General features: G+C 41.7%; 1 protein-coding gene across 2 annotated transcripts in view; it reads left to right on the plus strand.

Moving 5' to 3' along the window:
* The window catches only part of LOC122563391 (glutamate receptor ionotropic, kainate 3), a 503,868-nt gene that overhangs the window by 415,571 nt on the left and 74,112 nt on the right, over positions 1 to 14,185 (plus strand). For both annotated transcript variants that reach the window (XM_043717129.2, XM_087976904.1), the window contains one exon: positions 13,498 to 13,715. In XM_043717129.2, the coding sequence (XP_043573064.2) occupies positions 13,498 to 13,715 (218 nt within the window). The remainder of the gene's footprint in view (positions 1 to 13,497; positions 13,716 to 14,185) is intronic.

A 14,185-nucleotide genomic window follows, 5' to 3' on the forward strand; every position in this document is an offset into this window, starting at 1 on the left:
TGAGCTGCGGATCAGTCAGACCTTGGCAGTTCCAGACCTCAGCAATGTCACAGTGGAGGCAGTAGCTTCTCCTGTTAATATACCCTCCAGACTCTCAGGGTAGGGGATGATCTGCAGGAAATTGCTTGGTTAGTGTGTGCTGGTAGGAGATGGGTCTTGCGAAGTAAAGGCCATGGGGTCAGAATGTACAGCAGGATGTTAGCTCTGAGCAGCCATCTGCCTTTTATATGTCTGGTCTCTCAATCACACACAGATTAGTGCAAATTCCCCACACAAATTGGAAGCCTGCTCACATTGCATGGTACCCCACCTGGAGCTTATATAATGACAAACCAGGCAGGAAAGTGAAGCTTGGACTCTCTTGCCCAGAAATAAGTTTGGATAGTAGTAGGATGGTAACAGCGTAAATTATTTTCTTGCCTTTGGACCCACAGTTGATTCTACCCAAAGAATGTTTCACTTGGGTAAGGTATTGCACATGGAACTGGAACTCAGTAGAAGTTAGCTCTTTTTACATAAAGGAGGGGGAATATGTTGGAGAAAAATTCAGGCTAGTACAATATTATAACATTGAAGTATTGTGCACTGTCATGAGGCGTTTGTGGAATATATTGGAAGTAGTAATTTATTCATGGAAAGGAATGGTAGCCATAATTGGATTAGTTGATTTATAATCTAAAAATGCACCTGATTTTCATAAGGTAGTAATGAGAATGTTTTCCAAGTTTAGGCTGAGAGTTAGGAAGGATGCAGTTTCCTAAAAGGCATCCCATTTTCAGAATCTATTTAACTGGAAGTCTGCATGAGCCTAATAATAACTAATCTTTGACTAGTTTTTTTTAATGTGTTCATTGGATGAGGATGTCATTGGCTAGATCAGCATTTATTGTTCAGCCCTCATTAACCAGAGGACAGTTAAGAGTCAACTGCTGTGCCTCTGGATTCATATCTAGGCTAGACCTGATAAAGATTGGTAGAGCTTCTTCCCAAAAGGACAATGGTGAATTATATGAGTTTGTAAAACAATCAATACTGATCATTGGGCCAGCTGTTTTTTTTTATCCAAATTTTTCCTTATTATTGAATTCAGATTTCACTATCTGTCACAATTAATTACTAAGAGAAAGTGAGGACTGCAGATGTTGGAAAGTCAGAGTCAGAGTTTGGCGCTGGAAAAGCACAGCAGGTCAGGACCAATCCCAATACCGAACAACCCAGATGGCCTCCTTCTTCAAAGACCGCAATTTCCCGTCAGACGTGATCGATGATGCACTCCACTGCATCTCCTCCACTTTCCGCTCCTCCACCCTTGAACCCCACCCCTCCAATCGCCACCAGGACAGAACCCCACTGGTCTTCACCTACCATCCCACCAACCTCCAGATACATCGTATCATCCTTCATCATTTCCGCCACCTCCAAACAGACACCACCACCAAGGATATATTTCACTCCCCTCCCCTATCAGCATTCCGGAAAGACCACTCCCTCCGCGACTCCCTCGTCAGATCCACACCACCCTCCAAGCCAACCTCCACTCCCGGCACCTTCCCCTGCAACTGCAAAAAATGCAAAACTTGCGCCCACACCTCCCCCCTCATTTCCCTCCAAGGCCCCAAGGGATCCTTCTATATCCATCAGAAATTCATCTGCACCTCCACACACATCATTTACTGCATCCGCTGCACCCGATGTAGCCTCCTGTACATTTGGGAGACAGGCCGCCTACTTGCGGAACGTTTCAAAGAACACCTCTGGGACACCCGCACCAACTAACCCAACCGCCCCGTGGCTGAACACTTTAACTCCCCCTCCCACACCGCCAAGGACATGCAGTTCCTTGGCCTCCTCCATCGCCAGACCATAGCAACACGACGACTGGAGGAAGAGCACCTCATCTTCTGCCTAGGAACCCTCCAACCACAAGGGATGAATGCAGATTTCTTCAGCTTTCTCATTTCCCCTCCCCCCACCTTTTCTCAGTCCCAATCCTCAGACTCAGCACCGCCTTCTTGACCTGCAATCTTCTTCCTGACCTCTCCCCCACTCCCTCTCCAGCCTATCACCCTCACCTTAACCTCCTTCCACCTATTCCCAACGCCCCTCCCCCAAGTCCCTCCTCCCTACCTTTTATCGTAACCTGCTTGGCACACCCTCCTCATTCCCGAAGAAGGGCTTCTTTGATGCTGCCTGACCTGCTGCGCCTTTCCAGCAACACATTTTTAAGCTCTAATCTCCAGCATCTGCAGTTCTCACTTTCTCCTTCATAATTATGCCTGTCCAGCCAATATGAGATGACCTGGGGGGTGCAGTGAGAGAGGGACAGAGAATATATCTTGTATATCCAGCCAATATACCTTGTACCTATCATTATCATGCAAAAAACTATATCTTCTTGTTGAGGCAAGTTCCTCTTGTTTTTAAGATTCACTGTGGTTCATCCTTTCCCACTGTTAATCAAACCGGCCCTTCTCATTTTTAAAATTTTTCCATGAATATTTTGATTTTAATCTCCCAACTCCCAAAAGAAAAGTCACCATAGTCTTACCAGACCATGGGGCTGCTTTCTCATAGAGTCATAGAGCCATAGAGATGTCCAGCATGGCAACAGACCCTTCGGGCCAACCTGTCCATGCCGACCAGTTATCCCAATCCAATCTAGTCCCACCTGGCAGCACCCGGCCCATATCCCTCCAAACCCTTCCAATTCATATACCCATCCAAATGCCTCTTAAATATTACAATTGTACCAGCCTCCACCACACCCTCTGGCAGCTCATTCCATACACGTACCACCCTCTGCTTGAAAAAGTTGCCACTTAGGTCTCTTTTATATCTTTCCCCTCTCACCCTACACCTATGCCTTCTAGTTCTGGACTCCTCGACCCAGGGAAATGACTTTGTCTATTTATCCTATCTGTGCCCCACATAATTTTGAAAACCTCTATAAGGTCACCCCTCAGCCTCCGAATCTCCAGGGAAAACAGCCCCAGCCTGTTCAGCCTCTCCCTGTAGTTCAAATCCTCTAACCCTGGCAACATCCTTGTAAATCTTTTCTGAACCCTCTCAAGTTTTACAACATTTTTCCGATAGGAAGGAGACCAGAATTGCACGCAATATTCCAACAGTGGCCTAACCAATGTCCTGTACAGCCGCAACATGATCTCCCAACTTCTGTACTCAATATGCTGACCAATAAAGGAAAGCATATCAAATGTCTTCTTCACTATCCTAACTATCTGCGACTCCACCTTCAAGGAGCTATGAACCTGCACTCCAAGGTCTCTTTGTTCAGCAACACTCCCTAGGACCTTACCATTAAGTGTATATGTCCTGCTAAGATTTGCTTTCCCAAAATGGAGTACCACGCATTTATCTGAATTAAACTCCATCTGCCACTTCTCAGACCATTGGCCCATTTGGTCCGGATCCTGTTGTAATCTGAGGTAACCCTCTTTGCTGTCCACTACACCTCCAATTTTGGTGTCATCTGCAAACTTACTAACTGTACCTCTTATGCTGGCATCCAAATCATTGATGTAAATGACAAAAAGTAAAGGACCCAGCACCGATCCTTGTGGCACTCCACTGGTCACAGGCCTCCAGTCTGAAAAACAACCCTCCACCACCACCCTCTGTCTTCTACCTTTGAGCCAGTTCTGTATCCAAATGGCTAGTTCTTCCTGTATTCCATGAGATCTAACCTTGCTAATCAGTCTCCCATAGGGAATCTTATCGAACGCCTTACTGAAGTCCATATAGATCACATCTACTGCTCTGCCCTCATCAATCTTCTTTGTTACTTCTTCAAAATCTCAATCAAGTTTGTGAGACATGATTTCCCACGCACAAAGCCATGTTGACTATCCCGAATCAGTCCTTGTCTTTCCAAATACATGTACATCCTGTCCCTCAGGATTCCTTCCAACAACTTACCCACCACCGAGATCAGGCTCACTGGTCTATAGTTCCCTGGCTTGTCCTTACCGCCCTTCTTAAACAGTGGCACCACGTTTGCCAACCTCCAGTCTTCCGGCACCTCACCTGTGATTATCGATGATACAATTATCTCAGCAAGAGGCGCAGCAATCACTTTTCTAGCTTCCCACAGAGTTCTCGGGTACACCTGATCAGGTCCTGGGGATTTATCCACCTTTAACCGTTTCAAGACATCCAGCACTTCCTCCTTTTTAATATGGTCATTTTGCAAGATGTCACCATCTATTTCCCTACAGTCTATATCTTCCATATCCTTTTCCACAGTAAATACTGATGCAAAATATTCATTTAGTATCTCCCCCATTTTCAGTGGCTCCACACAAAGGCCGCCTTGCTGATCTTTCAGAGGCCCTATTCTCTCCCTAGTTACCCTTTTGTCCTTAGTATATTTATAAAAACCTTTTGGATTCTCCTTAATTGTATTTGCCAAAGCTATCTCATGTCCCCGTTTTGCCCTCCTGATTTCCCTGTTAAGTATACTCCTACTTTCTTTATACTCTTCTAAGGATTCACTTGATCTATCCTGTCCTAACTGACATATGCTTCCTTCCTTTTCTTAACCAAACCCTCAATTTCTTTAGTCATCCAACATTCCCTATACCTACCAGCCTTCCCTTTCCCCCTGACAGGAATATACTTTCTCTGGATTCTTGTTATCTCATTTCTGAAGGCTTCCCATTTTCCAGTCGTCCCTTTACCTGAAAACATTTGCCTCCAATCAGCTTTCGAAAGTTCTTGCCTAATACCGTCAAAATTGGCCTTTCTCCAATTTAGAACTTCAACTTTTAGCTCTCTTTAAAGAGAGATGACCAGTGGTACTCTGGCCTGAGATCAGCAGCCAACTGAGTTAACTGACTCTTCCATTCATTAAATACTGAACAATTAAAATCTGTGCTTGGCAGAATTAGGTATGTTTTGAAGGCAGGACCAGATACTAAACATGCTCCAAGAAGAAACATTTCAAAACTTTGAGACATATTTAATATTTCCAAACTGTAATGAGCTTTAAGGGCTGATATCTTTTCTTAAAAAAAAAGTTAGAATGCTTGGTTCCTTTAATTCACATAACACAACCCTAATTTGATTCAACCTTGTTACTTACCAACTCAGTGAAAGGATTGCATGTTTATTATTTACTGCTGTTTTATGTTTTAATACACTGGATTAGAAAATACAAATAAATACAAGATGCATTCTTTAATCCTTCGATGATGGAACACCACCAACAGCACATTCCTTCCCATGTCATAGAACAGGAACAGGCTCTTTGTTTTACTAAGTCCATGCCAGTCATGATGCCAGTCTAAACTAATCCCTGTGCCTGCATATCAGAATCCCGACAATGTGAAAGCAAGTAATTCAAGCCCACACCGATCCCCCGAAGAGAATCCCACACAAACCCATACTGTCCTATCCCTGTAACCCCACATTTCCTAAATCTACCTAGTCTGCACTTCCTTGGACTGTCGGAGAAAACTGTAGTATCCAGAGGAAACCCACACAGGTATGTGAAGAGCATGCAAACTCCACACAGACAGACATCCAAGGTTGAAATTGAACCTGCGTCCCGAGCTCTGTGACGCAGTGTATAAGTCAATGAGCCACCAAACCACCCCTATATGGTCTGTATACTTCTATTATCTGCCTATCCATGTGTCTGTCTAAATGCCTTTGAAATATTGCTGTCATATTTGCTTTTACCACATCCCCAGACACCTATTAAACCTACGCAAAAAAAATCTTGCACCTCCTTTAAACTTACCTCGGCTCACTTTAAATCAATGCCTTCATTATTTGACATTAGCACTCTGGGAAAAAGACTCCAACCATCCATCCTATCCATGCCTCTCATATTTTGTACACTTCAATCAGGTTGCCACTCAACTTCTGATAATCTAGCGAAAGCAATCCAAGTTTGTCCAACCTCTCCTTATAGCTAATAACTCCAATCCAGGTAACATCCTGGCAAACCTCTTTTGAACTCTCTCCATAGCCTCCACATTCTTCCTCGGGTATGGTGAGCTGAACTGCAGACAATACTCCAATTCTGGCCTATTTAAAGGTTTATTCACCTGCAACATGATTTGTCAACTTTTATACTCAGTGCCCCGACCAATAAAGGCAAGCATGCTGAATGCCTTCTTTAGCACCTTATTCACTTAGTGCTTTGTCTTTTTTTTAAAACAAAGAAAAAAGGTCTGGCTTTGACATTATCCATTTTTAGAAGGTCAAAGGCAGCAAAGGACTTGGGGAGTAAAGAATGAAGAGTTAGAAGTTGCGACGGTAGAGGAGGTTCGAGGAAGGGAAGGCGAGGATCTGAAACAACTTAAACAACTGGATCGGGATAAAAAGACAAGACTGATAGGAAGCAAACACATGGCACAAAGAGCAGATATAATAATTGGGGATGACTTGCATATGAACAGCCAAAGTAATTGCAGAAGTAGACTAATCAATTCCTCGAGCCTGTTCCGCCATTCAATGAGATCATGGCTGGTCTGTTTGTTTTGAATTTCACATTTCCATTTATCCCCATTAGCCCTTTGATTCCCTGACCAACAAGAATCAATCCATCTTTGTCTTGGAAATATTTAATGACCTCCACTGGTTTCTGAGAGAGAGAGAGAGAGAGAAAGTTTAATCCTCTGGCGGAATAAAATTCTTCTCATCTCATGGAAACCAGCCCCTAAATTCGAATCAGTGTCCTCTCATTTTTAACTGAGCCACAAGAGTTAACATTCCACATCCACCTTCACATGACCCTTCAGAATCTTATACACTTCAATTACTGGAGACTCAGCATACTTTGAAAGCTATGTGCCCCAATTACCTTGAGCAGTAGTACTAAAGGCCTGTGTTCCAGAACTGGGTATACACCTATCCAAGCTGTTCCAATGTCAGAGTTGTAATTGTATCTACTCGACAATGTGGAAAATTGTTCTGTTATGCCCAGCACACAAACAGCAAAACAAATCCAAGCAAATCAATTACCATCCTGTCAGTCTCCTCTCAATCATCAGAAAAGTGGTAAAAGTGGTTATCATAAGTGCTATCAAGCAGCACTTGCTTACCAATAATCTGCTCACTGACTCTTAGTCTGGGTCAACTTTGTTTAAAAATGGAGAAAAGAGCTAAATACCAGAGGTGAGATGAGTGTGACTGCCTCTGACATCAAGGCCGCATTTTACTGAAAATGACATCAAGGAGACCTAGCAAAAATGGAGTCAACGGAAATCGGAAGAAAGTTCTCCACTATGGAGTCATACCAGATTCCACAGCTTGATGGAATTTACAGAGTCATACAGTCATCATAGGATCATCATAGAATCCCTACAGTGTAGAAGCAGGCCCTTCGGCCCAACAACTCCATACTGACTGTCCGAAGACTTACCCACCCAGATCCATTTCCCCTACCCGATATTTACCCCTGACTAATGCACATATCCTTCACATCCCTGAACTCTATGGGCAATTTAGTATGGCCAATCCACTTAGCCTGCATATATCTTTGGACTGTGGGAGGAAGTCATAGATTCATACAGCATGGAACGAGACTCTTTGGTCCAACTAGTCCACGCCAACCATATTCCCAAACTAAACATGACCCATTGACCTGTATTTGGCCCCAAACCCTCCAAACCTTTCCTATACATGGACTTATCCAAATGCCTTTTAAATGTTGTAACTGTACTGACATCTACCGCTTCCACTGGCAGTTTATTCCATGCACAAACCACGCTTTGTGTAAAACAGTTGCCCCCTCATGTTCTTTTTAAATCTTTCTCCTCTCACTGTAAAAGTATGCTCCCTAGTTTTGAACTCTCCCACTGTACGGAAAAGATCTTTCCTATTCACTTTATCTCTATCCTCTTGATTTTATAAACCTCTATAAAGTCACCCCCTCAAGCTCCAGTGAAAAAAAGGTCTCAGTCTATGCAGCCCTCCTTTTGACTCAAACCCTACTTTCCTGGCAACATCCTGGTAAATCATCCTGGTGAACCATCTCCGATTTAATAATATCCTTCCTACAGCAAGGCAACCAGAGCTGAACACAGTACTCAGTACACAGAACAGGCCTCACCAACATCCTAGATAACGTCAACTTGACGTCCCAACTCATTTACTAAAATAACTGAGCAATGAAGGCAAGCTGCTAAACACTTTCTTAACCATCCTGTCTACCTGCGATGCAAATTTCAAAAAATTATGTACCTGAAACCCCAGGTGTCTCTGTTCTACAACACTACCCAGGGCCCTACCATTAACTGTATAAGTTCTGATCTTGTTTGTTTTACCAAAATACAATATCTCGCATCTATCCAAATTAAACTCCATTTGCTAATCCTCAGCTCGTTGGTCTAATTGATCAAGATCTCTTTGCAACCTTAGATAACTTTCTTCACTCTTCACTATACTACCAAATTTGCTGTCATCTGCGAATTTACTAACCTGTATTCCAGTATTCTCCTATATTCTCATCCAAATTGTTTATATAAATGACAAACAAATGTAGAGCTAGTGTCAATCCTTGTGGAACACCAGTAGTCAGAAGCTTTCAGTCAGAAAAACAACCCTCCACCGCCATCCTCTGTTTCTTACTATCAAACCAATTTTGTATCCAATTGGCATGCTAACCCTGATTTCCATGTGATCTAACTTTACCAATTAGTCTACTATGCGGAACACTGTCAAAGGCTTAACTAAAGTCCACTTGAACTCAACCTTTGATTTTCTTGTCCAGAATGGCATCACAAACATCAGACCGCCATACATATGCAGAGTTTTGTTAAACTTTGTCAGTTTATATAGTAAGTAATCCCACACAGCCAGCTAACATTTCAATTTAAAGCGGGCAGGCTGAATCTGTTATCTGTTTTGTTGAGTTGAGTTATAGACACAATATACATCCATGTTCTTTTTGTCGGCCAAGATTAAGGCCATGTGCAATTAAATAAAATCCAAAGAAAGTTTGGCGATTAACTCCCATTTCAAAGGAAATAGAGTATAAAAGCAGCGAGCAAAAACAGAAATGGCTGGAAGAGCTCAGCTGGTTCTGCAGTGCCTGTGGAGAGAAATCAGAGTTAAGACTCTGCTAGACCTGCTGAGCTTTTCCAGCAATTTCTGATTTTGTTTCTGATTTCCAGCATTCACAGTTCTTTCGTTTTTTAATTTTGTAGATGTAGAGAGGCTTTGCTTAAACTTTATAGGACACTAATCAGACTACAGGTGGAATACTCTCAGTGGGCATGGGCCCCTTATCCAAAGAAAGGCATATTGGCATTGCAGCAATCCAGAGAAGTTTTGCTAGGCTGATGCAAGACATGGAAGGACTGCCTTATGAGGAGAGGTTGAGTAGATTGAACCTGTACTTATTGGAATTTAGAAGAACACAAATTTATGAGGGGACTTGACAGGGTGGATGTGGAGGGACTGTTCCCTTGTGGGAGAATCTAAGACCAAAAGGCATAAGCTCAGGATAAGTGGTCACATATTTCAGACAGAGATGAGCATTTTTTTTTCCCTGTGGGTAGTGACTCTGTGGAAGTCTTTACTGCAGAAGGCTGTCAAGGTTGGGTGATTACGTATATTCAAAGCTGAGACAGACAGATCTATAATCAGTAACAGAATCAAGAGAGTGATTTTGAGGATTATCAGATCAGCCACGATCTCATTCAAAGGCGGAGCAGACTCAATCAGATGAATGGTCTGCTCCTGTCTTATTTTCAACTTGCCCTGCCACCTTCAACATATTGTATTCAAAGTCCCAGATCCTTCTTCAAAACTATTTATTTTATTTTATACTGCATTTTTTCATTCTTCCTACCAAATGTATCACATCAGTTTTCTCTGTATTCTAATTCAATTGCCATGTGCTTGTTCATTCCAATGCATTTTCAATATCTCCTTGAGGTCAGTCTCTATCTTTCTCATTGTTCACAAGAATTCTAAGCTCTGTGCATCTGCAAAGTTTGTATTTATGTTTTCCATAACTAAATCCAGATCAGTCAGCCTTTTCTATATCCTGCTCTTTCCTTTGACAACCTTCCTCAGTATGCACAACTCTATCAATTTTTGTCTTGTTTGCAAATTTACTAATCCGCCCACCTACATTTTTATATACATCATTTGTCACAGATGTCCAGTCAGAAAATCACTGCTCCACAACCACAATATCTCCTATAACCAAACCAATTTTGTATCCAACTCACCAATTTGCCATGGATCCCATACGAGTTAATCTTCTGGACCAAACTACCACAAGGGACCTTTCAAATGCTTCGTAAAGTCCATGTAGACAATGCCCACTGCACTTCATCAGCAATCACCTTCATAACTTCCTCAAAAAACTCCTCAAAGACCTCCTTGTACAAAACCATGCTGACTATTCACAATAAGTCCATTCTTTCCCAAATTCAAGAAATCCTGTCCCTAAAATCTTCTATAGTTTCCCAGATTGTTTCTGTCAGCTTCTTAAACGAAGGAACATTTACTATTCGCCAGTCTTCCAGGACGGGCTTGTAGCTAAAAAGGATATTAAGGTCTCTGTCAAGGCCCTCCTTTCCCTCCCTCAGTGTCCTGGGATAGATCCCATCAGCCCGAGAGGACCTATCTATCTTAATGCTTTTGCTGACACCTAACACCTCCTCCTTTAATATTGACATGCCCTAGAATATCAACACACCCCTCCCTAATCTGACTAAGTTTAATAGGAACAATCTGTGTTCTGTGACACAAAAAACAGAATGGTGGAGAAACTCAGCATGTCTGGCAGCGTCTGTAGAGTTAAAATTTTGATTCCGGATGTCAAATCTTCGGAATGATTCTGAAGGTGAGTTATATTCGACTCGAAGCATTAATTCTGTTTCGCTCCTTACTGATACTGCTAGGCCTGCTGAGTTTCTGCACTGTTCTGTGTTTGCATCATAGAACAAATGCCTTGATTTTACTCGCTACTGGTTTTCTTTTGAATCAACTGGAAGTCTTGTTTATTTCATGCTGTCAGGTCCAAGGCTAATGACAAACCAGAGAGCTCATTTATGAAACTTAATTGTTCATAACTTTTGGATTTCTATAAATAAAAGGACTCCAATGCATTGTGCACACAATTACGTGACTATGCATAGATTGATTCCTTTTCAAAATTGCAATTACTCAAATGATAAATGCAGATCCTTATAAAAAAGGTATTATGATTTTGTGTTTACTTAAACATACATAATCTCACACCAGGACTGATAAATGTACATGGGTTGTGTTTACTGGAAGATCTGTTGGAAGATTGCATATTAGGCAGCTTTGTCCCAGAAAGTACAGCTATACTCTTCCACATTACATGCTGGCAGTGGCTGATTCTCATGTTCTACTGCCTGGATGATTCATTAGCATGATGCTCCTTACAGTGATTAAATCAAGAGGCAAAGTTTAAACAAGGTGCTTGAGGTCTCAGTGAGAACCATAGAATCCCAACAGTGCAGAAAGTGTCCATTCGGCCAATTGAGTCCACCCCGACCCTTCGTGGAACATTCCATCCAGACTAACTTTTGTAATCTTGCATTTCCCATTGCTAATCCATCTAGCCTGCACATCTCTGAATGCTGTGGGCAATTTAGCATGGTCAGTTCACCTAACCTGCACATCTTTGGACTGGGGGAGGAAACTGGAGCACCCAGACGAAACACACATTGACATGGGGAGAACGTGCAAACTCCACAGAGCTGGTCTCCAAGGGTGGAATCAAACCTGGGTCCCTGGCACTGTGAGGCAGCAGTGCTAACCATTGTGCCACCCATTGGCAGACAACTCAGCAAGTGTCCCATGCCAGTTCCTTTTGGCAGACACGCTGGCATTGGAAATACCCAGCAGCAGACTCTCCGCTCCATCGGGGACTCAAGAGCAGCATATAAGGATCCTCATAGCTGCCAGTTAACCCAAGGCTGATAGTTCCTATTGCTGACAGTGCCACTGTGGGAAAGATGGTGGCTGCCAGCAATGTAACCACCAGAGCCAAGGATCAGCAAAAGGCCTCAACAACAAGTGAGTGACAGTCATAGGGACAGGGTCCAGTGTAAAAAAAATTAAAGCAGAAATATCCTTTAAACATATTTTTCTTAAAAACCTACAGTACCAGAATGACAGAGCCATAAACTGAACCAAAGAAGGAAAACTAATCATTAGAATTATATATTTTTCCCAATTCTTGAGAGAAATGAGTGAATTGCTCTACTCACTGGCATCAGAGGTATGCCTATTGGGGAGGCTTTGGTTTAGCTCAGCAGGCTGATTGGCTGGCTTCTAATGTAGAGTGGCATTAATAGCAGTGGGTTCAATTCCTGCTGTAGGTGACTGCAAAGGACTGTCAATCTCTTCCTCTTTCCTGAGGCATGTAAACCCTCTGGTTAAACCAGCACCAGTTGCCTCTTTTTCATTAGAGAGCAGCCCAATGGTCTACGGTGACTTTTCCTTCCGTTTAATGGGAACACATTTGTGTATAATTATACCTTAATGCACATGGGTTATTCTGCATCTTGAGACCATGATACCTTTAGTTCGAAACAAAAGTTTGTCATTCAAAGAAAGTAAATTTGTGAACATGTTGCAATTCTGAGACAAAAACTGTTCATTGGCTCAGATGGAGAGAGCAGATAAGTTAGTTTTGGATAGAACCTCTGTCAAAATTAGTGAACATCAGAAACTATGAGAATTGTAAAAAAAAGAACAGTACAAGTATAAAAGTGAATCACATTCTGTATAAAATAGTCACTTTTTTATGTGTTTGCATAAAAAAAATAATTATGTCGATTGAATTAAGTGGGTTGATTTTCAACTTTGAATGATCCAACAGAAGGGAGCCCGGTTAATGAAATGTGCCAATGCTGCTCTTTGGAAAAAAAGAAAATAAGCAAAATTAAAATTTGGGTAGTTCCTAAAAGGGCAACTGATTTGAATCATCAATTGTACACCTGGGCAGTGTCCAATGAGTTTTATTGTTTCTCTGTTTGAAAAATAAGGGCTTTACAGTTCATATTTAGATTTTACAAAACCTTCAAATAGGGGATTTTTAATTGAAGAAAACACTCCTGTTTTCAGCTATTTTATTGCACTTCTACATGGACAAAGAAATTTGCCTTTGGTTTCCTCCCAGCAGCCTCTTAGATTGGTCAATATTGCGGGTGGAAAAGCGAGCAGAGTCACTTACAGGCTGCATCAGTGAATCATTGAGAACCCAATGCATTTTGAGACCGAGGTACCAATAGAAGAGACTGAAAGAATGAATGTGTGCCAGATTCTTCAATTCAATTCGTTCATGTTAAATTAACCCCTTCTGTTCCTGCTCTTGATCCATAAAATGTAATAATCACACTTTTTTCTCATTAAACACAGCATTTTAAAGTAAATTAAAATAGTTATGTATTTATTATTGACAAACAAGAAAACTATTATCTATTTGTTGTTTGCTCAGCATATTATTTTTGTGACTGATCCTGTTGTTTGTTGCAGGCTCTGAACTGATGCCAAAAGCCCTGTCCACCAGAATTATCGGTGGCATTTGGTGGTTTTTCACCCTCATAATTATCTCATCCTACACGGCGAACCTGGCTGCTTTCCTAACCGTTGAACGCATGGAATCCCCCATAGAGTCAGCTGATGACCTGGCGAAACAAACCAAAATAGAATACGGGGCAGTTAAAGATGGAGCCACCATGACTTTTTTCAAGGTAAGGAGGCATGCTGTCTTTTTTTCAAACACAACCTTATTCCCTCTGCTTTATTCTCACCAGGATGCCTAGACGCCTTCCCAACTGTATTTTAATATCATGTAGACAAGTCTTAAATCATGTGTAAAGGATTTTTAAAATTTATCGTCCTTGTTTGAAAGAAAAAATTTATGTGAGCTGGTGAGATTCATGTAAATTTGCATGATTTACCAGCAGTTTAAGTGTACTATTGCTTTGAGTTCTGTACGTTGGTATCAATTTTACTGCAGGGTCATGCAACTACCTGTTATGGCTTCAAATATTAATCAAGAAGCATTTACTCAAGATCACATTTGGAATGAATTACCGTACATATACTCCCAATATTTATCATCAGAATTTATTTGCAGAATGCAGGTTAGAAACAAAAAAAAACCACACTCCATCAGCAGGAGATGAGAATTCTACCCTGCCCTAAAGCAAAAAAAAAC

The sequence above is a fragment of the Chiloscyllium plagiosum genome, unplaced genomic scaffold (genome assembly GCF_037043375.1).
Source record: "Chiloscyllium plagiosum isolate Xiang-an unplaced genomic scaffold, Cpla_swu_hap1 HiC_scaffold_30, whole genome shotgun sequence".
Taxonomy (NCBI): domain Eukaryota; kingdom Metazoa; phylum Chordata; class Chondrichthyes; order Orectolobiformes; family Hemiscylliidae; genus Chiloscyllium; species Chiloscyllium plagiosum.